Here is a 24,434-nt window from a genome sequence, read left to right as displayed (position 1 = left end):
CAGTGGTGATGACTTTTCTGGAATGTTCCTCTAACACATGGAACACAATGGGGCTTTCTGAGTGGACAAATGGACTGCGCAGCCAGCCAGTAGCATGCAACACAGACAGACTCCTAATATGCCTTTCGCGCTCTTATCTCAATGACCCATTTGTTTATCTCAGACTATTGTATATCTAGTTCCATAGGTAATTCAGAGGGGCCACTCTGAATACTGGCCGTCACATCTCATTCATCAGAATTCTGATGTCATGTTCTGTATCTTTTTGTATTTACACAAGGGCTGAAGATTTACATGATTTAGAGGGCTGAAGACATTTGCCTGAAATCAGTGACCATGGATGACATATCATATTCAATATTATTGTACCATAAAGCATAAGTCTCTGTTAAAAAAAATGTCTGAAAATGAGCACTGATAATCTATTTGCAGCTCTTTAGCTATGAAGCGTCAATGATGTTCCATATTTGTGGCAGGAACTAGCCTCCATTTACTCATGTTTCAAGCTGAAGGACTCTCTCCATTTGTTCAGGTTTCAAGCTGAAAGACTTTCTCCGTGATGATGAGACCTTGTCTGAGTTCCTGGAGCACAATGCGACTCTTCCAAAATACGCCGTCCATCAAATTGTGGAGGCTGACATTAACCTGGAGAAGGTATGGCTTTCAGTCTGTTCATCAAACCCATCTCAGCGCCAGCTTACATTTCATTCTCTGATATTTATTGCAGGTATCTGAAATATAGCCTTCTTAGAGCCGCATTTAAAAATATTTTTTTGTTTCCACAAGTGAGGCTTAAAATTTCAGATGTTATTTAAATACGTTATTTTGTGTCATTTCCTTTTCACTTAAGCATATAACACAACCCCCAGCTATTTGAGTAGGACAGTGAATTCTGTTGCTGATGCCAAGTGGTTCAAAAGTCACATCATGCCTATGAAGGTCATTATCTGGTGTAATATTTATTATGCAGGTGTTTTAACTGTCAGGGGAATTCCCTGACACCCATAGGCCAGGCAGGTGTGTAAGGGTAGCAGGCAGAGTGTCTGAGCGGCAGCATATGTGCTGGGGGGAGAACAGTGGTCTCATCTGCTCCACAAGAATGTGTGCTGGCTGTTGTTTTTGAGGCCAGCCGTCACATGACTTTCCACCATCGCAGCCCCCCCCCCCCCCCTTTTTTTTCTTTGGGCTCACGTGCCCAACACTCTCGACTGCATCCCCGTGGCTTATTGGATATTCAGCAGACGGTTCTCCACTCAGCTCTCTCCTTTTTGCTCAAACACACACACACACACACACACACACACATGCACATGCTGAAGGTCAAGTATGGTGAAAGGCAAAATTGTGTTAGATTTCTTTGTTTAAAATGGAGAAAAAAATTCCAAATTCATGACTTATTACATTACAGTCTGACTGAAGAAGACCAAAAGGTCGAAACATTGTTCAACCAGAGTGACAAAATAAAAAACAAAAAAATAGGATAATATTCGAGAAGTGTGCAGACTTTTTAAGCATTTATTATGTAAGAGACCCTTGAGACCCATTGCTTTGAGGATTAAAAAAAATGTCCTCGATCTACACATTTTAGCATTTTAAAATGAAGGCTGTGGAAAACAGTGATTCATTTGAGTAGAGTAATACAGTCCACAATCTGATTAAATTATTTAACTTGTTATATCTTGTTATGTTACTTGTTATGTTATACCATAAAGAAACAAACAACACAATAAACAACATGATAGGACAAGACCTTAACACTCCAAATAACCGTAACTCTCTTGGTGTTGGCAATCATTGAGTGGGGGCAGGGCAGAGCGAAACATCTTGAGGACATTAAAAAATCTCTGAGAGGAGGGCAGTGCACACACCAAAGTCACGTGTCCTCTGTGGATGCCCATGAAGGCCCTATTTCTCTCCTAAGCACTGAAGTACACTCACACATTCTGCCTGTCAGGAAATGTGGAGTTCATATATGGCTCTGTTAGCTGGTGGTTCCTATTCCTAAATTAGTCAATTGCAATTAGTAGTTAACAATTTTAAAGACTGCATGTGGGACCTTCTGTTCTATCATTATTTAATCAGAAATCATATGAAATCCTGCTTGTGAAATGTAACCAGTGTGTATGATATATGTGCATGTATATTTTTTAATAGGTCCTCATCAAAGGTTTTGGTGTGCATCTGAAAGACCTGTGCAACAACACGTCCTTGGATGACTTTGTGACTATAGCAGACAAGGATGTTTCAGAACTGACCCAAAAGATGATTTGCCAGTCCTCCCCTGAGTGGCTCAATCAGGCAGAGAGACACTTCCTGTCAAACCTGGACTTTCTCAAACCAATACGGGTAAGCTTCACCTGCATACAGTATACTGAAACAGCAACAATAGGGCGCGGCCACAGATAAACAGACTTTGTTGGGTAAATGGACACATTAAACATATTGTCAGGTCTGAATAGGACAAAGAAGACAGCCTTTTCCGTTGAAAACTAATTACCCAAAAGACCTATTTTCATGAGAGGGGTTTCAAGCATATTTTTGTGATGCAGTCAAGTGAAACATTTCTTTTCAGTCTGATCTGATCAGATGATTTTGCGCAACAGTGATGAATAGTTTTACATAATGTGGTCATGGAGTGCAGTGATAAACTTGTGCCAAGAGGGACAATTAGGCCAGTGGCGATGAATAGATTTCTGTATATTAAAAATAATGTGATGGCCACGGTCCAAGCTTTGTACTTTTGTTTCTTATTCAGTTCTACCCACATTAGCAGTGAATGCCTTCCTTTGTGTTGCCAGAGTAATGAGGGGTCACTAAGGTGGCTTGACAGACTCAGTGCTACTTACTGGGACTGTATCCATTTTATGATATGAATAATATGGAGAATACTGACAGACTAACATATATGTCTGACAGGTTACATAGAGTCACTGAAATAATACATTGTTTGCCGGTCAATAAAGTACATAACTTTTGGTGGTACACTGTTAAGTTTCTTTATTTTTTAATACTGATACCTTTATTTAGTTGACAGAACGTTCTAATGGTAATGTTCTAACAGTAATGTTCTAATGGTAATCCCCTTTGTTTTTGACAGAAGGATGTGAAGTCTGACCCCAAGGTTGTTCAGGATGTATCCACAGCAACAGACAACCTACTTGAGAGCCTGGGATCTTTAGCTGTGGAGGTAAGTGGTCCCTGAAAATATCTCACGGCTACATTTAGAGCTGGACTCCAGAGGGAACAGCCAGAGAGACTCGCCAGAGAGATAGGGTTACAGATAGCATCTAGAGCTCAATGTCTCCAGATTATAACATATGTATAGAGTCCTTCAGTTCCCTCTTACAGCTCACATGTCTAAGTGGGCCAGTTTACAGGGCTGACTGCTGTTATGCTTGTGCTTCTTGTATTTGGTAATGTTTCATTGGCCAGAATGTGTCATTACAATTATTAGCATATGGAAATGTGAACTTCAAAGTGACACTAATCCCATATCGTGCAAGCAGTCCGGCTCTGGTTCCAAAAGATGGTTTCTAGAACATTACACAACAAGGGTTCCTTTCCTCTTCCCTCACAATATCATGAAAAAGATGGCTGCCAGAGCCTATTTTAGTTTGCATAGCTGCCATTACAGCAGCCTGCTATAGAGTCAGCATACCACTGAAAACCACGACACCAGTGAGCGTGCAAGTGCAGCGCAGAAACTAAATCTTTGCTCCACATTGGAAATGACTTAGCAGAGCTAGCTTAGCTTAGGCTGTCATGAGACCCCCAGTCAGGATTTGGTTTGGGTGGAACAGCTGAGTTCGCTAAACGTGAAGTAACAGGCGGTCAGCTGCTGGAGAACACTGGACTTTCCTGCTGGCAGTGTGAGGCCTCAGCCCTGGGTCACTCAACCACAGCCGATTCCAGATGGGGAGGGCTAGAGTCATGTATGTGCTCTCTGACCACAAAGACAAGTGCATGTACTAAAATCATATCATATCTAAGCAGATACTGCACTCTTAAAACAAATGTGTTGTCCCTATCTGGACACAGAGATGTGTTAAAAAAAACAACGCAAGTGTTGTTTTCAACACATATTGTGTAACAAATAAAAAAAGGAAACAACACAAACTGTCTTGTCCCTATCTGGACACAGAGATGTCTTAAAAACAACAGATGTTTTTTTTATGTCGTTTAAGAGTGTGGAAGCAGACAGTTGACACTTTTTTGTCACTTGTCACTAAGTATGAGTTGAACAAAGTCATGAACAGATATACCATGATCACCATTTTCAGTCAAGATGATATTTCTTTGTGGATCCAGTGATACGTCCCGTTACAGGCTTCTTCACCCTTATTTTCACCCTTTATACCGTTTCTCCCTGGATTCATTTGTACTTCTGAGGTTTCTGGTCTTGTGATCCATTTAGCTGCTTTAGCTGCAGCTGAGCCAGCAGCCAACCCAGCACCAGTTACTCAGTGTTCTCTTTGTGCTGCGTTGAGGCGCTTGTGGCTTTGAGTGCTGCTTCCTTCCCCGCTGAACTATAGTAACCCCACGCTGAGCCAGCCGCGGCGAGGTTACTCTGGGTCGTTACTCTCGCATTACTCAGCCCCTTTTTGCATGTTGGTCTGTTTGCTCCCTCGGGCTTTGCCACGACACCTCCTCACGAGTGCCTTGTGTTCATCAAGGCCATAGAGACAGAAAACAGGCAGACAATAAAGGGAGTCTTGCCTGCAGCGGCCGGCCTGCTAGGTAGCAACAGTGGGAGGCACGGAGTGACCTTGGCATTACCCCCCCCCCCCCCTTCGGAGGGAATGTTCTTTGTGTGTCTTAAGGATGTTGAGTTGGTTGTTTTTTTTTTTCATGGTGGAGCATGTGATGTGCTGATGAGGCTCCCCACAAAACAAGCTGCCTGCCCACGTGTGATGCTGTGCTGCTGCTATTTCATTATTCCTCCCTTTTCCCGGCCCCTGCTGACCAGTGACTGATTCTTGGCGTGAACGTGTGTGACCTTTCACCCACTGCTCTCAAAGCAAGACAGTGTGGCAAATACAATGGCTGAAATCATGTAGGAGAAATGGCTCTGTCTCTCATGGGAGCATGGCATGCATTCCCAGTATTTCTGTTGAACCAGATGTTTTTGTCACTTTCCACAAAGGTCAGTGAACTCGGGTTTGTAAGTAAGTCACACATTTGGAAAATATGGTGATGTAACTGCTTAAGTGGTTGGTGATATGTACACAGAATAAACAGGCTCCTGGGTTGTCATTTGCTGAATGACCGATAATAACTTCAGCGTTGCGATTGCATGCAGCGACATGTCTCCGCTTCACACTCGCTGTGCGAGTGGGACTGGTTTTCGCAAAAGCTCTCTCACACCTCTGGCCATAAGCGGTGAGATTAGCCTAAAACCCTCTCAATTAATCTTTTGTTTCCAAGCACTTGTCTTTAGCCCATTACTTTGATCGCTTCCCCCTCAGCCTTCGCACATGTACTGTACACACATGTTTATTTTGGATTGTTTTGTGCAATGTTTTTTTTCTCTCATCTGATAGAAGTGTGGCTAGATGCTAGATGTTGTTCTATTTCAGGTCCATTTATTAGTGCACACAGACAGCTCTGACAATAATGACACCGTGTGACCATATGTACCAGGAACAAACAGCACGCTCTGCATGGAGGCGAGAGGTCTTTGAATATGTTTTGTCAGCATGGCCCAGTGAAAAGAAATACTTGCTACCTTCACAAAATATGCCCTTATCAATTCTAGCCTGAGTCTTAGCAGGGTGGTTTTGTCTATGTGGTTTTTGCTTTGAGAAAAGTAACTTGAACCACTTGAAGTCAAGGACATATCTCTAGAAACCACGCCAGGTGTCTGGAGCTCACTAGGATGAAGTTGCTTTATATTCCAGCTTGCATTGTATACATATTTGAGGCTGCTTCTGTGGTGACCTAGAATGCGTAGTCAGTCAGTGTGTCTTAAAAGAGTTCACTTTCACAATTTCACAATTTTTCTCATTTGGCAAATATTAGCAGTATTTTTTAGATGAACTGTTAGCCACAGGGATTGCCGAGCAGAGCGCCTGGAAGTTCCCCTGCTCCATGGACATCATTGCTAAACTTAACAATCAGTTTTTGTAATTATGTGAAACACTGCATTAACCTTGAGTCACTTCTCTCTGGTTGTGTCCCAACAGCTTGTAAGCATGAAGAGCTGGCGAGACATGCGCACGGAGATCCAATACCTGACGGCCAATGCCACACGCTCACCTAGTCACATGTACCAGGCTGTGTCCCGCATCGTGTGTGGGCATCCTGAAAGTGGCGGCCTCAAGATCAAATCCCTCAACTGGTACGAAGACAACAACTACAAAGCCCTGTTTGGAAACTATGGCAACAGCAGCGAAGATGAACCAGTGTCCGCCTATGACAACACCTCCAGTGAGTTCCGTTATTTCACCTACATTCCATCCATCCACCATCAATCTATAATCACAAACAAGCTGTCCAAATAGACTGAATGTTATATTTGACAGTATTCCTCTGTTAACAATATTGTATCACTTGCTCCAGCTCCGTACTGTAATAATATGATGAGGAATTTGGAGTCCAGTCCTATCTCTCGTATGATCTGGAAGGCCTTGAAGCCACTTCTGATGGGGAAGATCCTCTACACTCCTGACACCCCAGCAACACAGAGGATTATACAGGAGGTAACAGACCAAACACTATATGCCTTTAGACCAAACACGTCAGACCTTCACTAGAACAACAAGTGAGAAACGGCCTTGTGCTCTTGAGTGGTTAAAAAGGAGAACAATGCCAGAAGCCCAAAAGCTGTCATAGAAGAATTTGGTTAGAAGTGCATTTCCAGTTCTGATATCAATATCTACTGTAATCAATCTGTGCGTGTGTGTGTCTGTGTGTCAGGTGAACAAGACGTTTCAGGAGATGGGGGTGCTGCGTGATTTGGGTGGTATGTGGGATGAGCTCAGGCCGAAGCTATGGGACTTCATGGAAAACAGTGAGGAGATGGACCTTGTCCGGGTGAGTGAGCAAAAACGCACACACACACACACACACACACACACACACACACACACACACACACACACACACACACACACACACACACACACAGAGCTCTGGCTCTGCATGGGCGTCCGCTGCGCCATGCTGTCCCACTGTGGCCAGATGTGGTATTTACCCGAGTGGCTGCGCTCACATGTCTCTCAATGTGCTCCCCGTCATGCGTCACCACCGATGATTCAGTTTCTGCAGCGGCGCAAAATAGTCCTTCACAGCCATCCCAGACATATTGTTTATGACAGAGTGTCCTGTAGACAAACAGCTGGCACACGCTCATCATCCATATGATACAAAACACACATTGACACCCTGTGACCTTGATAAGCAAAGACTTCAGAGATTTTGTTCTGATGTAAGCTGTTACATCATCAGCCTTTAATTATGGAAATGAAGAGAATTATCTGTGATTTGTGACACCTAATGAGCTTGTAATGACCACATTTCGCTTGACAAATGTATTCAAAACTGCTGTGAGGGGAACAGCCCAGAGACTGAATTGTGCTGTGCTGTTGGGTGTTGTTCCTCAGACGCTGCTGCAGAACAATGCCAGCGCCCGGTTCTTTAACGCCAAGCTGAGTGGGACAGAGTACCGGGTGGAGGACATCGCCAGTTTCCTGTCCAAAGCCACGGAGGACAAGCGGCCCCCAGGGACCGCCTTCACGTGGCGAGAGGTCTTTAATGAGACTGACCAGGCTGTACTGACCATTTCCCGGTTCATGGAGGTTAGTCACAGACACGAAACAAACACACAGTCACATGGGAAATAATTACCCCCACCACTACCCACACACATGCAATGTTATCATGAAATATAGGGAAATGGGAAGGATGACAGGAAATGCCCCAGGAACATGTCATTTAGTTATGAGGAACTGAGTATAGGACTGACTGAAACCATAGTTAGACTGAAACCATTTGTGCTCAGATTAAGTTTAATTAATTTAAATTAAATTAATTTAGATTTAGTTAAATTAATTTAGATATTTTCCATATCATTCATTCTAGCCACTTCTAGTTAATGTGCTTTACTACAGTATATATGTGTAGCATAGAAACAGAGGAAAGGTAACTTGTAAAGAATATACCAGTATTCATTTAAAGAAATATCTATTTAAGTTATCACCATACTCAAAATGAAAAGAAAGAAAGAATATACCAGTATTCATTTAAAGAAATATATATTTAAGTTATCACCATACTCAAAATAAAAAGAAAGACAATGACGTGACTTGGTAACATCATGAGATAATTGTTTGTTTGTTTGTTTTATAGTGTGTAAACTTAGACAAGCTGGAGCCTGTTGCTAATGAGGAACGTCTGGTGAACAAGTCCATGCGTCTTTTAGATGACCGGAAGTTCTGGGCGGGAATCGTGTTCCCGGACATGCAGGCCAACACCTCAGACCTCCCACCCAATGTCAACTACAAGATCCGCATGGACATTGATAACGTTGAGCGCACTAACAAGATTAAAGACGGGTGCGTCACAGGATGTAGTGAAACTGGAAAAAGAGATAAATCTGATTTCATTTTGGATCTGATTTCATCTTGGAATGCCAGTAGCATTAGTTGATTAATTCACTGTTGTCTTGTAGTCCATGTCTTAGTAAGTGATAGCACTTCTTGGTGTCCTCACACAGAACCTTCACGCTTGTGCTGTTTCCTCTTCCTGTAGGTATTGGGATCCGGGTCCCAGGGCGGACCCTTTCGAGGACTTGCGCTACATCTGGGGCGGCTTCTCCTACCTGCAGGACATCATTGAAAACAGCATCATCCGAGCCCTGACCGGCAGCAAGGAGAAGACTGGTGTCTACATTCAGCAGATGCCTTACCCCTGCTATGTGGACGACATGTAAGAGTTGCCATTCTGTCACAGGAAATAACTAACAATGTTAACTCATTGTAACCCAGACTGACCCAGTTGTGATGATTATGTAAGAAATTAGACTGTTCCAGCAATTCTCATTAAGTTTGTGTCTCTGCGTGGGTCTGCTTGAGTAAAATCAAATTAGATTTGATATACTGACAGACCAATTGTTCTGTTGCTAAAATTAGAGAATAGCAAATGAAACATGGTACACAGAATCGGTTAATCAGAATACTGACAGCAGGACCAATAGGTAAAATGTAGGTTATTAGTGCATTTCTCAGTGGAAGCTACACTTGTAAATTGGGAAACGGTCTATGGTGACCATACAACCGTAAACGTTAGGAGAGCAGAGATAAGATGTGTGTTATCATACTATGTCAATGGTTTACTGCTTGCAGAAATGTCAATACACCGCCGCTGTAGTAGCTAGACTGAATGAGTCAATAAATTACCTCCACAATCATGGTTTATTGCTGAGAGGGTTTGCACCAATTAGGACAGGGTTGTTAAGAGGCAGCAGTTTTAAAGCTTCTGTCGGTCAGTAGGTCAAACCTCTACTACCCCAGGCATGGTCATTTAATGACATTGATAGATGTAACAGGAGAAGTCAATTTATTATGTTTGTTTGATCGCAACTATACATGAGTAAATGGGAGGAACACTCTGAACGTGAGGTTTTTTAGGTCCTGTGTTGATAACTGTGTGGTGCGCTTGGTCTCTCCGCTGTAGCTTTCTGCGGGTGATGAGTCGCTCCATGCCCTTGTTCATGACCCTGGCCTGGATGTACTCCGTGGCCATCATTATTAAGGGTGTGGTCTACGAGAAGGAGGCCCGGCTGAAGGAGACCATGAGGATCATGGGATTGAACAACGGCACCTTGTGGCTCAGCTGGTTCATTAGCAGCCTCATCCCTCTGCTCATGAGTGCCGGCCTGCTGGTGCTCATCCTCAAGGTGTGTGTCCGCCAAAATGGAGACTGCATCTCACCGAAGCCAGTCCCTTTCCATACTTATTCATTCACACACACACACACACACACACACACACACACACACACACACACACACACACACACACACACACACTCTCTCTCTCTCTCTCTCTATCCCTCACCACCCTCTCATTATCCGTGTTTCATCTGCAGATGGGGAACCTCCTGCCATACAGTGACCCAGGGGTGGTCTTCCTGTTCCTGGGCTCGTTTGCTGTGGTGACCATCATGCAGTGTTTCCTCATCAGCACCCTCTTCTCCCGTGCCAACCTGGCGGCCGCCTGCGGTGGCATCATCTACTTCACCCTCTACCTCCCGTACGTGCTCTGTGTGGCCTGGCAGGACTATGTGGGCTTTGGGGCCAAGGTCTTTGCGGTAAGAGCTGCCATGACCTGAATATTATCAAAGTACAACAAACACCCAAAGTGGCACACGCGTTATTGCTTGTACATTCTGTCGTTAATCCTCCTGCTCCCTCCCTTTCACCCTCATGCAGAGCCTGCTCTCTCCGGTGGCCTTTGGGTTTGGCTGCGAGTACTTTGCGCTGTTTGAGGAGCAAGGGGTGGGCATCCAGTGGACGAACCTGCTGGCCAGCCCCATGGCGGAAGACCACTACAGCCTGACCACCTCTATCAGCCTCATGCTGTTCGACGCCTTCCTCTACGCTGTCATGACCTGGTATATTGAGGCAGTCTTCCCAGGTGAGACTGGTAGCCCCCTTTAACCATATACTCACTGGAGAGCTGCTTCACCCTTATAGTTCATTCGGGACTGATGTCTTTACTATTTGCCTTGTGCCCCCCACAGGCCAGTTTGGCATCCCTAGGCCTTGGTATTTCCCGTTCACCAAGACCTACTGGTGTGGAGAGGAGTGTGGAGGAACCTCAAGCTCTACGGATAAGAAGAGTAATGCTGAAGGTAGATTTCATGTCATTAATTCATAATGTACAATGTTCACCTACACCAGTGGTCCCCAAACTACGGCCCGCCACCTCATTTTGGGTGGCCCCCCAAAACATGTCCGTGGTATATAGCATCTGGCCCGCATGGGAGTATGACATCGTCAAACTATAACCTCCGCAATTTCCCCCATTCATTCTCTATGGCGAGTCCTAACAGTACACATGTAATACTCTTTTTGTCCACTGATGGTTGTTTTGGCGCTGTTCGTTCAAATGTTCATACAAAGAGTTCACAATGTTCTCATAAGGTGAGTGAAAGTTAGAATGGTGGTCATTTCAGACCACTTCAGCACTTCATAAAATTCTCATAGTTTGAGAACTTTAAATTATTTGTAGGATATTCACAACTTGAGCTGTGTATGCAAAGACACAGAGTTCAGACTTCACACATTTTTAATAAAATATATTTTGGGACTCCCTGCTAATACTTTTGGAAATGCAGTCTTTTTATTAGTATTATTTAATTTGAGCTACATTTTACACTGATATGGCATGATGGCAATATAAACACAGCTAACAATGGTATTAAATTGCAATAGCCTATGATTAAATGTAATGGAATATTCAACTAAGGTAGACTGCTGTTCACAGCACTAAGCTATTTATGGTTACTGATGTATGTATCAGGATACTCTGAGTCTCTGGTCCTCTCTTAGAGCCAGGCATAGTGAGCTGGCCCTCGGAAGAAAAAGTTTGGGGACCACTGACCTACAATATATATATGAATGGTTAATATGTGTATTCATTTGGTCATCTGTTACAATAAGCACATGAAAATAGATATTTGACAGTCTAATAATACGCCTAATGTTGATCTGCAGCTGTGTGTATGGAGGAGGAGCCGGCCCACCTTGAGCGTGGTGTCTATATTGAGAATCTGGTAAAGGTGTACAGTCATGGCAAGAAGCTGGCAGTGGATGACTTAACTCTGGGATTCTACGAAGGCCAGATCACATCATTTTTGGGCCACAACGGAGCTGGAAAGACCACTACTATGTAAGTGAAGCTTAGCAAACATTGTCAAATAACATAACTTGACATTGTCCTAGAAAAGATTGTCACAACATGTTGGTGAATTTGTGCTGTGGTTTTCTCCAGGTCCATCCTGACAGGCCTGTTCCCCCCGACATCAGGCACCGCCTACATCCTGGGCAGAGACATTCAAACTGAGCTGAGCACCATCCGTCAGAACCTTGGTGTCTGTCCACAGCACAACGTCTTATTCAGCATGTAAGCGCACCAATGCCCTGCTAACCTGTTGCTATGGTGAACCGTAACCCCAAATCTGTCACTGAAGACAACAGATGAAACACTGAGTATTTTTGTTTTGCTCTGGCCCTCCCCAGGCTGACTGTAGAGGAGCACATCTGGTTCTATGCTAGTCTGAAGGGGCTTTCTGAGGAGAAGGTCAAGTCAGAAATGGAGCAGATCATTGCAGACGTCGGCCTGCCGCACAAACGGAATTCCCGCACCAACCAGCTCTCTGGTGAGTTCCCACTTCTCCTGAAGTCCAGTATGGGACAGGCCTGATATGTATGTTCAAACACTGACAAGGTGTTTTTTGCTCTTGTAGGAGGGATGCAGAGGAAGCTATCTGTGGCACTGGCCTTTGTAGGAGGATCTAAAGTGGTGATTTTGGATGAACCCACTGCTGGAGTTGACCCTTATGCCCGTAGAGGCATCTGGGACCTTCTGCTCAAGTACCGTCAAGGTAACCTTCTTGAACATGTTTGTAAACAAATATGAGGGAACCATAGTAAACAAAACATTTTGACATGATACGAATAGCAAATATAATATTAAATATTAAAAGTGGTCATCTCATCTCATGTGTTTCCACAGGCCGCACCATCATCCTGTCCACCCATCACATGGACGAGGCCGATATCTTGGGCGACCGCATTGCCATCATCTCCCACGGCAAGCTGTGCTGTGTGGGCTCCTCCCTCTTCCTGAAGACCCAGCTGGGGACGGGCTACTACCTGACCCTGGTCAAAAGGGACTTTGAGCCCATACTCAGCTCCTGCAGGAACTCCAGCAGCACCGTCTCCTACTCCAAGAAGGTAGAACATCCACCTTTTTTGTCCACAGTTAATGCACCAGGGAGAAAGCTGTACTCAAGTATAACAATTTTAAGGTTATTTAAGTAATTTTGCATGACCTTCACTTAAATCAATATTCAATCACAGAATTGAATTGCCTGCGACTGCCAGTATAATAAGCCACAGTGTGGTTATTGATGATGTTTGTATTTGTTTTTATTTCTTCATGTTCTAATTTGGATTGATCTATGTTTTAATAGGAGGATAGTGTCTCAGAAAGCAGCTCTGATGCTGGTTTAGGCAGTGACCATGAAAGTGAAACTACAACCATCGGTAAGCACTGAACACCCTTGCCTATCATCTGCTTTCTTTATAAGTATCATACTGTTTCCATATTCCTGCTACCGCAGTTCACAACCCTTCTATAAATATCCTTTAATCTGTCTATATCTCTCCTTTGTTTCTTGGTCAAATCCCTGACCTCTCTTGTCCTTCCTCACGGTCCAGATGTCTCTCTGATCTCAAACGTGATCTTCAAGCATGTCCCGTCTGCTCGGCTGGTGGAGGATCTAGGCCACGAGCTCACGTATGTCCTGCCCTATGAGTCCGCTAAGGCAGGGGCGTTCGTGGAGCTCTTCCATGAGATTGATGACCGCTTGACTGACCTGGGCATTTCCAGCTATGGCATCTCTGACACCACCCTGGAAGAGGTGAGAGGACAGGAGGGTGCCACTGTTGCCTGGTGCTTCAGTGATTACCTTTCAGTCTTTTTGCCTGAATCCTCCTATCTAAACATAATTATGCTGCAGTGTCCAAATATGCAGTACATTTCTATCACGTTTTTTACTCCATGGGTATTGAGGAAATGTCTAGTGTTGTTAGCACTCTGCTCTGCCAGTTGAAACATGCTAAAATGTGCGTGTAGGCTAACTCTAACGTGGTGCTGTAATTCATCAGATTTTCCTGAAAGTGGCCGAGGACAGTGGAGTTGATGCTGACCTTTCAGGTAAGCAGAATCTGCCCTAGTCAGATTAGCTCCTACATAAAAGATTGGTTTGTTTGTTTCTAAGTTGCTCACTCTCTTTATCAGATGGTACCATTCCAACACGCAGAAACCGCAGGCATGCCTTTGGGGACCACCAGAGCTGCCTAAGGCCTTTCACTGAAGATGAATTTGACTTCAATGACTCAGAAGGTGATCCAGGTAGTTTTATTACCCACCACTTCCTCATCGGTGGACAATCCTCTCCTAGTCTCCGACCTCAATGCCATCACTCATGCTTTACAACAATGCTCAATTACTAGCCAGTAATACCATCTGTATTTTGGCATCATTTTCAACTTCAGTTGCTACATTTTCCCCATGATGCAAGAGTTATTTTCAAAATGAGTGTCTTGCTGAATTCCCAATGATTTGGCTTCCCTCAGAATCGCGTGAGACAGACTGGCTGGGTGGCGCAGATGGTAAAGGCTCATACCAGGTCAAGGGTTGGAGCCTGAAGAGGCAACAGTTTGTGGCCTTGCTGTGGAAAAGGTTCCTGTATGCTCAGCGCTCCAGAAAAGGATTCTTTGCTCAGGTGAGTTCCTCTATTCTGATTCATACAATCTAAAATCATAGTTTAATAACAGTGATTCGTCAAGTTGGTTTCAGGGCTCTGATCAGTACTGCCAAGGTACAGTATATTTACCATTTGATGAATCACATCTTGTGTTGACACTTCATTTTCAGATTGTGTTGCCTGCTGTGTTTGTCTGCATCGCCCTGGTCTTCAGCCTCATTGTCCCACCATTTGGAAAGTACCCCAGCCTGCAGCTAGAGCCGAGCATGTATGAGGAACAGTTCAGCTTTGTCAGGTAAACACACAACAAGCAACCAACATTTTTCCTTGTGTTTCCAACTTTAGTGGTTTCTTTATTTAACTTTACTGAATATGCTGAAGGCTGATGATTTCCCCTACCGTTACAGCAATGACGCCCCTGAAGACGCACACACCAACAAGCTCCTGGGTGCCCTGACTGACCGCTACGGACTTGAACTGCATTGCCCTGAAGGAGACCCTTCTTCTTCGGGGGCCTTGTGTGGAATGCCTGATGAGGACTGGGTTGTCCCGGAGGTTCCTGTTACCGTGAGCGACATGTTCTTAAATGGGAACTGGACCATGGAAAACCCATCGCCCTTGTGCGAGTGTAGCTGTGAGGGCCGTAAGAAGATGCTTCCGGAATGTCCCCCTGGAGCGGGAGGTCTCCCACCCCCACAGGTAGCTGGTGATTTCTGCTGAGAGCCAAGGTTGTGAAGAGGGCAAGCACAGAGTTCTGTTTGAGTTCTCACAGGGTTCTGTTTGAGTTCTCACAGGGTTCTGTTTGAGTTCTCACAGGGTTTCTCTTTCAATTTGCTCTGTATTTAGATTAAAGTCAGCGACGCAGACACTCTGCAGAATCTGACTGGAAGAAACATCTCAGACTACCTCGTGAAAACCTACGCTCAGATCATTGGAAAAAGCCTGAAGAATAAACTTTGGGTGAATGAATTCAGGTAAAAAGAACTCACCCTTGATGTTTACACATCGCTAAAAAAATACTTACTCTGACCTTGACATTTCTGATCTTATAACATAAACGGTCTGTATTTCACTCCCAGGTATGGAGGATTCTCTCTGGGTGCCAGGAGTTCTCAGGCCCTGCCTCCTCCCGATGAGGTCCATGATGCTATCTCTCACCTCAAGAGACGCTTCAACCTGGGAAGGGTGAGGACCATTCCTCTCTCAAGATACTGTGTTTCTTAGCCTTATGCCTTTGACATGTGTGGGTTAAGGAGGTATAGGGACGCTGTCTTATGTTTTAAAATTATCTCTACTGGTTGCTATGAACATGTTTCCTCTGTCTCCTCAGGGAACTGCATCTGATCGCTTCCTTGGTAGCCTCTCCGGCTTCATCAAAGGCTTGGACACAAAGAACAATGTCAAGGTAGGTACACATCCACAGCTCCCAGAGCTTAGTGCACTGCTGTGTCAAATAAGGGAAAGAAGACACATATTTGTGTGCCATCCAATGATTTGTTCATTAGATGAACAAGATGCCACAATAGAACTGGGTTAAGATCTTCTGTGTTCTGTTGCGTAAGGAGGTATTATTGGCACATTGTGATGGCATTATTCCAGCCCCTACAAAGTTCACTTTTCACATCATTAGGCAAATGCTACTAAGCAAGTAAGTACTAAGTAAGTTACTAAGTAAGCTTGTATAAGTATTAGTAATGGGGCATATTAACAACTTTCTAAACAAAAATGGGTGAGTGTAAGACAAAAGAATCATGAGAGAGATGTTCTTGGAACACATTAGCTGAATATCCAGGGTATTCAGGAATGTTGATCTTAATAAGACAATGAAAACTCGAAGGTCTATAGTTTGCTGATGCATTCTCATAATTGCTGGGGAGAAGTTGCGCAAATGGTATCACTAACCCAATAACGTTAAGCTGTCAAACTGTCCGGAGATCCTTTTAAAACGTTTAATTTGCAAGTGCTGGCTGAAACCCTGCAGTCAGGTGTAAATGTGCTAAAGTAGAACATTTTGTCCTGACAAGGGCAGTTTTAGCTTCCTGTTGTTGTAGAGAGCGGAAATAGGGTCTTGAGCTGAGCACGTGTGGTAGTTTCTGTTCCTCTCGTGGGAAACTTTAGGGCCCCAAATCAAACACTGTCTCCTTCCTACTGTGGACAACATACTTTTCTCATATCAGTGTTAGCAACATAAGGTTCCATATTAGTTTATGTTTGCTAATCCTTATACATGTTGAATATCTGTCTTCTATAATGTATTTGTTATTATAGATTTGGTTTAACAACAAAGGCTGGCACAGCATTGGGTCGTTTTTGAATGTGATGAACAATGCCATTCTGAGGTCCAGCCTGAAGGGAGATGACCGTGGCAAATATGGCATCAATGCCTTCAACCATCCACTCAACCTCACTAAGGAGCAGCTCTCACAGGTGGCACTGTAAGTCTGCATTACCACTGGCATGCTGACTCTCTGGAAGTCAAAATTGCGGCAAGACCTCTTAGACCTGCATAAAAACCCTAAATCCTTTTAATCCTACCTTTTTTGCCCCCACAGGATGACCACCTCAGTGGACGTGCTGGTGTCTATCTGTGTGATCTTCGCCATGTCCTTTGTCCCGGCCAGTTTTGTGGTCTTCCTCATTCAAGAGCGTGTCAGCAAGGCCAAACACATGCAGTTCATCAGTGGTGTGCAGCCATTCCTCTACTGGCTGGCCAACTATGTCTGGGATATGGTAAGTTGTTTTTGCACCTTCACAGGACTGTAGCTCTTAACAGCAGAGCAGAAATCCTTTTAACCTCCACTAATCTCTTGCTTATGGTGCGGCTGTTTGTAAGAAGCTGAAAGTGTTCAAGTTGGATAACTTTGTTTCTTTTTTAGTGCAACTACATTGTCCCTGCAACCCTCGTCATCATCATCTTTGTGTGCTTCCAACAAGAGGCGTATGTCTCCTCCACCAACCTGCCTGTGCTGGCCCTGCTGCTGCTTCTCTATGGGTGAGACTCCTGTCAATGAGTCCTGCAGATGTAGTGTTAATCATGTTTCTAAGAGATTCTCACAAGGTTTACATAACTGTGGTGGCATACCATATAATATTGCGTAATAAAGCATTAGGGTAATACTTCTCAAGAACTTATGTAAGGTGTAATCATACCTGTGCCTGTGTGTGTTTGTGGGAGTGTAGGTGGTCCATCACACCCTTGATGTATCCAGCCTCATTTTTCTTCAAGATCCCCAGCACAGCCTACGTGGTCCTCACTAGTGTTAACATCCTTATTGGGATCAATGGGAGCGTCTCCACCTTTGTCCTGGAGCTATTTGGCAGCAATGTAAGTGAAGTGTTCTCAGCCAGCTCAGCTCTACTACATATCTGCAGTATGTGAAAGAGTCCAGGCCTGGCTGTGTCTGTATTTCATAATCCAGAGCAACTCCACAGCTTTTCTAAACTAAGACCATGAGATGAGGACTGCCTGAATGCATGACTGACGTTTGTGTTGGTTTTACAGGAGATTGGTGGCATCAATGACATCCTGAAGAATGTGTTCCTCATCTTCCCTCACTTTTGTCTTGGTCGTGGCCTCATCGACATGGTAAAGAACCAAGCTATGGCAGACGCACTGGAAAGATTTGGTGAGGAACCATTACTAATTGTTGGATTTATGCGGTACAATGCGTCTCTTGACAAATCCCCATTAAATCCTTAATTTTCAAACTTTCCTGGCCAAGACCCATACTCAGTATGGCACTGTACCAGTTTATTGCTCTCTTCACATGTGGTCTCATGCAATGATGCCGTGGCATGCACGTCTATGCTAAGCTAACGCTATGCTCTTGGTCAAGCATGAAGGATTAAAGGGCACAGGGGAAGTGGGGAAATAGCTGGTGGTTGCTGGTTGCTGAGGTGCTGGTCACACGGCACTGAGGTTGACGTGGCCACTTTGTGTTGTCAGGAGAGAACCGGTTCCGCTCGCCGCTGGCTTGGGACATGGTGGGCAAGAACCTGTTTGCCATGGCCGTGGAGGGGGTGGTCTTCTTCACCATCACCGTGCTCATCCAGTACCGCTTCTGCATCAAGGCCAGGTAAACAAACAAACAAACAAACAAACAAACATACACAGAGCGAGAAACAACAACACATACTGTGCGTTCCTGCTCATGATCTCAGCAGTCACCAAACTATTTTTTCACAATGCTCCATGTGCTTGACCTCTCAAGGCCCATCAAAACTCACCAGAAGCCCATTGGGGAGGAGGACGAGGACGTGGCCAGAGAGAGGCAGAGGATCCTGACCGGAGCAGGCCAGCCCGACATCCTGGAGCTCAAGCAGCTCACCAAGGTGAGCCAGACGATTAGAGAGGAGAGACCAAGTCAGACAAGTGTGGAATCTGCAGTGACCATGACATTGAATTAACATGATGAATGTTGGGTGTCTACAGGTTTACAAGAGCAAGCAGAAGCCAGCAGTTGACCGCCTCTGTGTGGGCATCCCTCCAGGAGAGGTAAGGCAGTCCCACCGACACTCACAGCTTACTCACAGGTCATACATACACACACACACAAACACACACACACACACACGTGTGACATTCTGACATTGTGTTTTTGTTAACTCTTGAAGTGCTTCGGCCTGCTGGGTGTGAATGGAGCTGGGAAGACGAGTACCTTCAAGATGCTGACCGGAGACTCAGTGGTCACCAGTGGGGAAGCCTATCTTGCTGGTAAAAGGTGAGTACAAAGATCAATCCTGTTTTATTTTAAAGGTTCTCTAAGAACGGTTGGGTAACGTCACTTCTGTTGACGTTTCAAACAAAACAGAGAGCTAGCTCGCCTCTCCCTACCGTGCACATGAACGCACATCTCGTTTGTGATTGGCTGGAACAGTTTGTTACGTTTCATGGTCCAGGCTGTTTTTGTTACCGTTTTTGTATGTGACAAAAAAAGCGTAGAAACCACATAGCATGACTTAGAGCACTTTTAACATCCAGTGCAAATGACATTATTCTCTTAGTAGCCTTACTGGCGTGGGACCAATATGCGGTGCTAACATCATTTGTGTGTGTGTGTGTTTTCATTTTAGTGTGCTCACAGAGATGGATGAGGTGCATCAGAATATGGGCTACTGCCCTCAGTTTGATGCCATTAATGACCTGCTGACTGGCAGAGAACACCTGGAATTTTATGCCATTCTGCGAGGAGTACCTGAGAAGGAAGTGTGCGAGGTGAGTGTTTTTGGTCTCTTCTTAGATGCTCAAAGACTGTATTTGCTTCCAGTCTCTTCACTCTGCCCCTCTGCACTCTGCCTCTGCCCCTGCCACACCATATCAACCCCTTCTAAGACTTTCTTTTACTGGCTATAAGATTGTTTTTTTTTTAGTATTTGATTTATATAGTGATTGCAAATTTGTATAGTAGTTTCTGTCGTTTTTTTTACCATTTTGTATTTTATATGCCTAAATATCCCTCACGATAAATAAAGTATCACTCTATCTATCTCTCTGTCTGTGAATACAAGGTTGTGTTTTGTTGAGTGCATGTTATCTCTCTCTAACCCCCAACCCTCTCTCCCTCTTGCTCTCTCTTGGGATTTGCAGGTGGCAGATTGGGGGATCCGTAAACTGGGCCTGGTGAAGTACATGGATAAAGCGGCAGGAAGCTACAGTGGAGGGAACATGCGCAAACTCTCCACCGCCATGGCTCTGATCGGAGGTCCGCCCGTGGTGTTCCTGGTGAGCTCCCTCATGCTACTGCATAGAATCTGCTATCATAGTAAACTGCCTGGCCAAAAGAAAAAAGGTCACATGCTCTAGTATTTCGTTGGACCGCCTTTAGCTTTGATTACGGCACACATTCGCTATGGCATCGTTTCCACAAGCTTCTGCAATGTCACAACATTTATTTCCGTCCAGCGTTGCATTATTTTTTTGCCAAGATCTTGTATTGATGACGGGAGATTCGGACCACTTAAGGTCTTGACTCTGTGGTGGCCAGTCCATGTGTGAAAATGATGTCTCCCTGAACCACTCTTTCACAATTTGAGCCCGATGAATCCTGGCCTTGTCACTTTGGAATATGCCCGTGCCATCAGGGAAGAAAAAGTCCACTGATGAAAACCTGGTCATTCAGTATATTCAGGTATTCAGCTGACCTGATTCTTTGGGCACAACCTGACCTGACCAACTGCAGCAACCCAAATAGGCTATTACTTATTTGCTTAGTTAATTCCAGGAGGTGGTGACCTTTTTTTGGCCAGGCAGTTTTTATTGTAGTATCTGTTAAAGAAATACTCTACTGGGCCAGGTGAACTCCAATAGATCTGTACTTCTACTAGCTTGAAAAAAACATGCTTTGTTGATCTCCTTGAGGCTGACCATTATGTAACTGCTAATCGCCCCAAATCACAACATTCCCCAAGAAGGAAAAGCTATTATAGAGCTTGTTTTTTTGTTTGGATGGGGCCACTTTTGCTCTAAACACCAAAAGCATTGGTTGCTGGGTATCTGGGTCATACTGAAGCACATAAAGCTCAGTGCAGGGGGCGTGGGAGCTGGAGAGCAGTGCTTGTAGCTGTTGTGTGTCGGACGTTCAGCCATGGCTCTTGGTGGAGCAGTGACTCTATTCCCTCTCTTCGCCGTGTTCTGCCTGTTCTTCTTGCTCAACCTGTGGGCCACGGTTAACCTGGCTGTGCTCTATGTGACAGGACGAACCCACGACTGGTATGGACCCCAAGGCCCGGCGAGCTCTCTGGAACTGCATCCTCAGCATCATTAAAGAGGGACGCTCTGTGGTGCTCACCTCCCACAGGTAAGCCACGCCGACTCAGACTGGCTGACTTGTATGTGATCAGTGTCTTCAGGAAAATGCATAACTGCATGCACTGAGAAAGAGAGAGAAAGCGAAAGACAATAGTTGCATAGATGGTCACCAGACAGCGGCCACCAAAGTTTCTCAGTCATATCATGCATGCTTTCCATGTCTTGTGAGTTATGATCAGCAGTGAAGAGGGAGGAGAGATCCTGTATGTGGTTTTTACCAGAAAATACAGGCTGGATGGAGTCTCTGAAATGTCTCTCTTTCTTTTGTTTGTTTCAGTATGGAGGAGTGTGAAGCCCTTTGCACGCGCATGGCCATTATGGTCAATGGAAGATTCCGGTGCTTAGGAAGTGTGCAGCACTTAAAAAACAGGTAAGAAGCAAGACCCCGTATTAAAGTGCTGAAAATAGAATGAGATCACACATCTCTGGGTAGCAGCCCATAACCAATGTTTTAAAAGGGAAACACACCAAACATGTAAGCTGTCAGAGATGAAAGTAGACCTTATCCTCACTGTGGCTGTGTGCGTGTGTTGTGTGCGTGTAGGTTTGGAGATGGGTACACCATCATCCTGAGGGTGGCGGGTCCTAACCCTGACCTGGGCACGGTGATGGAGTTCATCGAGCGCGAGCTGCCGGGCAGCACTCTGAAGGAGAAGCACAGGAACATGCTGCAGTACCAGCTGTCCTCCTCACTCACCTCCCTTGCACGCATCTTCAGCCTGCTCTCCAACCACAAGGCGGCGCTGCGCATCGAGGACTACTCCGTCTCGCAGACAACACTAGACCAAGTAAGAGTCTCCGCCTGACCCGATCATAGCCTCATTTCTGTTTATTTATTTTTTTCCGTTCTTGGAACATTTCATAGTTCATAGACCTGGAATTCTCTGAATTGTAACTCTCCTTCAAAACACATTCTGTGTTTGAAGAACGTTAAGTATTTTAAGCTGAGCAAATATTTCTGTCGCAATGTAGAGATACAAGGCTGCTTCCATCGATAAATGGAGTGTTTACATTTCTTAGTCTCCTGTACTGACAACAAACCATGCGTTTGCTCTTTAGGTATTTGTGAACTTTGCCAAGGACCAAAGCGATGAGGACCACTCAAAAGACATTTCCAAGAAGGATGCAGTGGTTGACCTCTCCCAGCTCAGCGCCTTCCTGGAGGACGAGAAAGCCAAGGAGAGCTTTGTGTGATGGACCCACGACTCTCCCTTCTGCCAGGCACTCAAGTGTCATGTTTTTCTATTTCTACCTTTTTGCTTTCAGTTTTTGTCATTTTATTTCATTGATTTTCAGTCACGTGTGCAGACTGAACTGAACTGAGGCACAGTGCTGAAACACAACTCAATGCAAATCAATGCAAGCGAAGAGAATGAAGATAAGCCCACTATATTGTGGAGCGAGGAAGAGCCTGGTGCCCCTCGCTGGACTGGAACCACAAGGGTCAGACTTGAAGTCACTTGGGCCAGCACTTCGCCAGTAAGGTTCTGATCATGGAGGCGGGCTTTGGCTCAAATGATCATTGGTTTTGGTGATGTTTATAGTTTCAATCCGCCACTGCCAACAACCAACATGTGATTCAGGGTTAAGTCTCATATTTGTACCAAGTTACTGACTTTCAAAAACAAAATACAGTAACAATCCCAGCAGCAGACTATTGATAATATTTTACAATATTTTTAAGTAACAAATTGTAACATGAATGTCTCAATATTGTTGTCAGTTGATGTCACGTGCAGTACCAGAAAAAGTAGAATGAGGATCTAACACTCATGAGCGAGGGCATTGGAAGGGCAAACTTTTACTGGATTTTGATGTAGAGAAAACAAAAGACATTGCACCCTGTGTTGACTGAGCTAGCCAATCTGTTGCTGGACATATGGTGCTCATTTAGATAGTAAGCTATTTGAAGCACACATTTTTTTACAATCATTTTAGGTAATGTTTCTGTCGGTTGCGACAGACACATGAGAAGGGAGGTCTGCTCATGCTTGATTGGTTAGATGGAGTTTTTTGGACTATATTGCATGCCTTCTGTTGGCCACATATTTGCCCTTATATGTGCAACAAAGCATGTGCATTGTTCTGTTTTAACAAGAGAGAAGGGGTCATAGCAATTGCAATATTTTTTCTTGAGTCTCAAATGCCTGTAACCTTTGATGCTCCTCTGACTTTGTCAGAATTTCTTGATTTGATTCTCATCTTAGAAGAATTAAAAAAGGAACAAATTGATAAAAGACAGACGGGAGATATAAGGCTGTGTCAGTGTTGTAAATCTAACAGTAACAGTTTAGTGCCAAAATCATTAAACATGGTGAGCAAGGAGATTTATGTTGGCATCCTCTCAAGGTGATCAAACATGGTATTGGTGTGACATCTCCTATACTATTGTAATTGGTGTAAGTTGTGCTTCTCTATCGTGCAGTACTGTAAGACATGGTCCTGGTGGAGCAGACGACGATGGTTTTGTTTGATGTGAGTTTTGCTCATGCTCTGTGACTGCTTTTCCAACTGAACCATGTTACTAGTTACGCCTGCTGATTTCCCTCTGGCGCCACAGACCACAGTGAATGTGCCCCGAAGTGACCAAAATTAAGTAAAGTGCCACCAACTTTCCACAGATCCACTGAAATGTGTCCAAATTCATGCACTACAGCAGATAAACGACGGCATCAAATCATTTGTGAGGTTCACCATTCACTGTGTGGAAGAGACAGAGAGAGATCAAGAGATAGTGAGTGTCATTGGTCCAATTTTTGAAGCACTTTAATGTCAGTCTTTGTCTTAATGTGTTCATTCTCACACAGGATTCTTTTTTCCTAGGGTTTGTATGAAAATCAAGTGACCCACTTTGGTCAATATTTCTTGTGTATTATATGTTTACATTTTAAGTATTAAACATTTTATGTATATCATTTGTCTTTTCTCTATGTATTCACATAATAAAAAGGTTGAATTTTCATTCCTTGTTTACATCGTTTTTCTTTAGACTTATGCTCATAAATACTTCTTACTCTTCTTTTTATGCATTTTGAGGAGCTACTAAGGAAAAAAGTCTTGAATTTGACTTCCTAGCATTTATGGCTGGTCAACACAACAGGCGCTCATCAGAGGACCGCAATGGGCAATT

General features: G+C 44.3%; 1 protein-coding gene across 3 annotated transcripts in view; it reads left to right on the top strand.

Moving 5' to 3' along the window:
- abca1a (ATP-binding cassette, sub-family A (ABC1), member 1A) overlaps positions 1-24,266 on the top strand; it is a 30,146-nt gene extending 5,880 nt beyond the window's left edge. The window contains exons 6-48 of one of the 3 annotated variants that reach the window (XM_042079437.1): positions 533-654; positions 2,155-2,346; positions 3,101-3,187; positions 6,183-6,426; positions 6,559-6,698; positions 6,916-7,032; positions 7,602-7,796; positions 8,347-8,552; positions 8,749-8,925; positions 9,673-9,895; positions 10,087-10,308; positions 10,430-10,634; positions 10,741-10,851; positions 11,717-11,891; positions 11,994-12,125; positions 12,242-12,381; positions 12,469-12,606; positions 12,738-12,958; positions 13,198-13,270; positions 13,445-13,647; positions 13,895-13,943; positions 14,028-14,141; positions 14,366-14,514; positions 14,667-14,791; positions 14,904-15,195; positions 15,343-15,470; positions 15,576-15,681; positions 15,827-15,901; positions 16,765-16,931; positions 17,049-17,226; positions 17,373-17,488; positions 17,677-17,821; positions 17,999-18,122; positions 18,443-18,572; positions 18,708-18,828; positions 18,929-18,991; positions 19,111-19,217; positions 19,570-19,711; positions 20,084-20,218; positions 21,190-21,293; positions 21,582-21,674; positions 21,849-22,092; positions 22,364-24,266. In XM_042079437.1, the coding sequence (XP_041935371.1) occupies positions 533-654; positions 2,155-2,346; positions 3,101-3,187; positions 6,183-6,426; positions 6,559-6,698; positions 6,916-7,032; positions 7,602-7,796; positions 8,347-8,552; positions 8,749-8,925; positions 9,673-9,895; positions 10,087-10,308; positions 10,430-10,634; positions 10,741-10,851; positions 11,717-11,891; positions 11,994-12,125; positions 12,242-12,381; positions 12,469-12,606; positions 12,738-12,958; positions 13,198-13,270; positions 13,445-13,647; positions 13,895-13,943; positions 14,028-14,141; positions 14,366-14,514; positions 14,667-14,791; positions 14,904-15,195; positions 15,343-15,470; positions 15,576-15,681; positions 15,827-15,901; positions 16,765-16,931; positions 17,049-17,226; positions 17,373-17,488; positions 17,677-17,821; positions 17,999-18,122; positions 18,443-18,572; positions 18,708-18,828; positions 18,929-18,991; positions 19,111-19,217; positions 19,570-19,711; positions 20,084-20,218; positions 21,190-21,293; positions 21,582-21,674; positions 21,849-22,092; positions 22,364-22,498 (6,365 nt within the window). In that variant the 3' untranslated portion in view covers positions 22,499-24,266. Of the gene's footprint in view, positions 1-532; positions 655-2,154; positions 2,347-3,097; positions 3,188-6,182; positions 6,427-6,558; positions 6,699-6,915; positions 7,033-7,601; positions 7,797-8,346; positions 8,553-8,748; positions 8,926-9,672; positions 9,896-10,086; positions 10,309-10,429; positions 10,635-10,740; positions 10,852-11,716; positions 11,892-11,993; positions 12,126-12,241; positions 12,382-12,468; positions 12,607-12,737; positions 12,959-13,197; positions 13,271-13,444; positions 13,648-13,894; positions 13,944-14,027; positions 14,142-14,365; positions 14,515-14,666; positions 14,792-14,903; positions 15,196-15,342; positions 15,471-15,575; positions 15,682-15,826; positions 15,902-16,764; positions 16,932-17,048; positions 17,227-17,372; positions 17,489-17,676; positions 17,822-17,998; positions 18,123-18,442; positions 18,573-18,707; positions 18,829-18,928; positions 18,992-19,110; positions 19,218-19,569; positions 19,712-20,083; positions 20,219-21,189; positions 21,294-21,581; positions 21,675-21,848; positions 22,093-22,363 lie in introns of all 3 variants that reach the window. The other 2 variants (XM_042079522.1, XM_042079358.1) reach the window with 2 other exon arrangements.
- The last annotated feature ends 168 nt before the right edge of the window (positions 24,267-24,434 follow it).

Source organism: Alosa sapidissima, chromosome 1, assembly GCF_018492685.1.
Source record: "Alosa sapidissima isolate fAloSap1 chromosome 1, fAloSap1.pri, whole genome shotgun sequence".
NCBI classification, from domain to species: domain Eukaryota; kingdom Metazoa; phylum Chordata; class Actinopteri; order Clupeiformes; family Clupeidae; genus Alosa; species Alosa sapidissima.
This window is presented reverse-complemented; position numbering and strand designations above follow the sequence as displayed.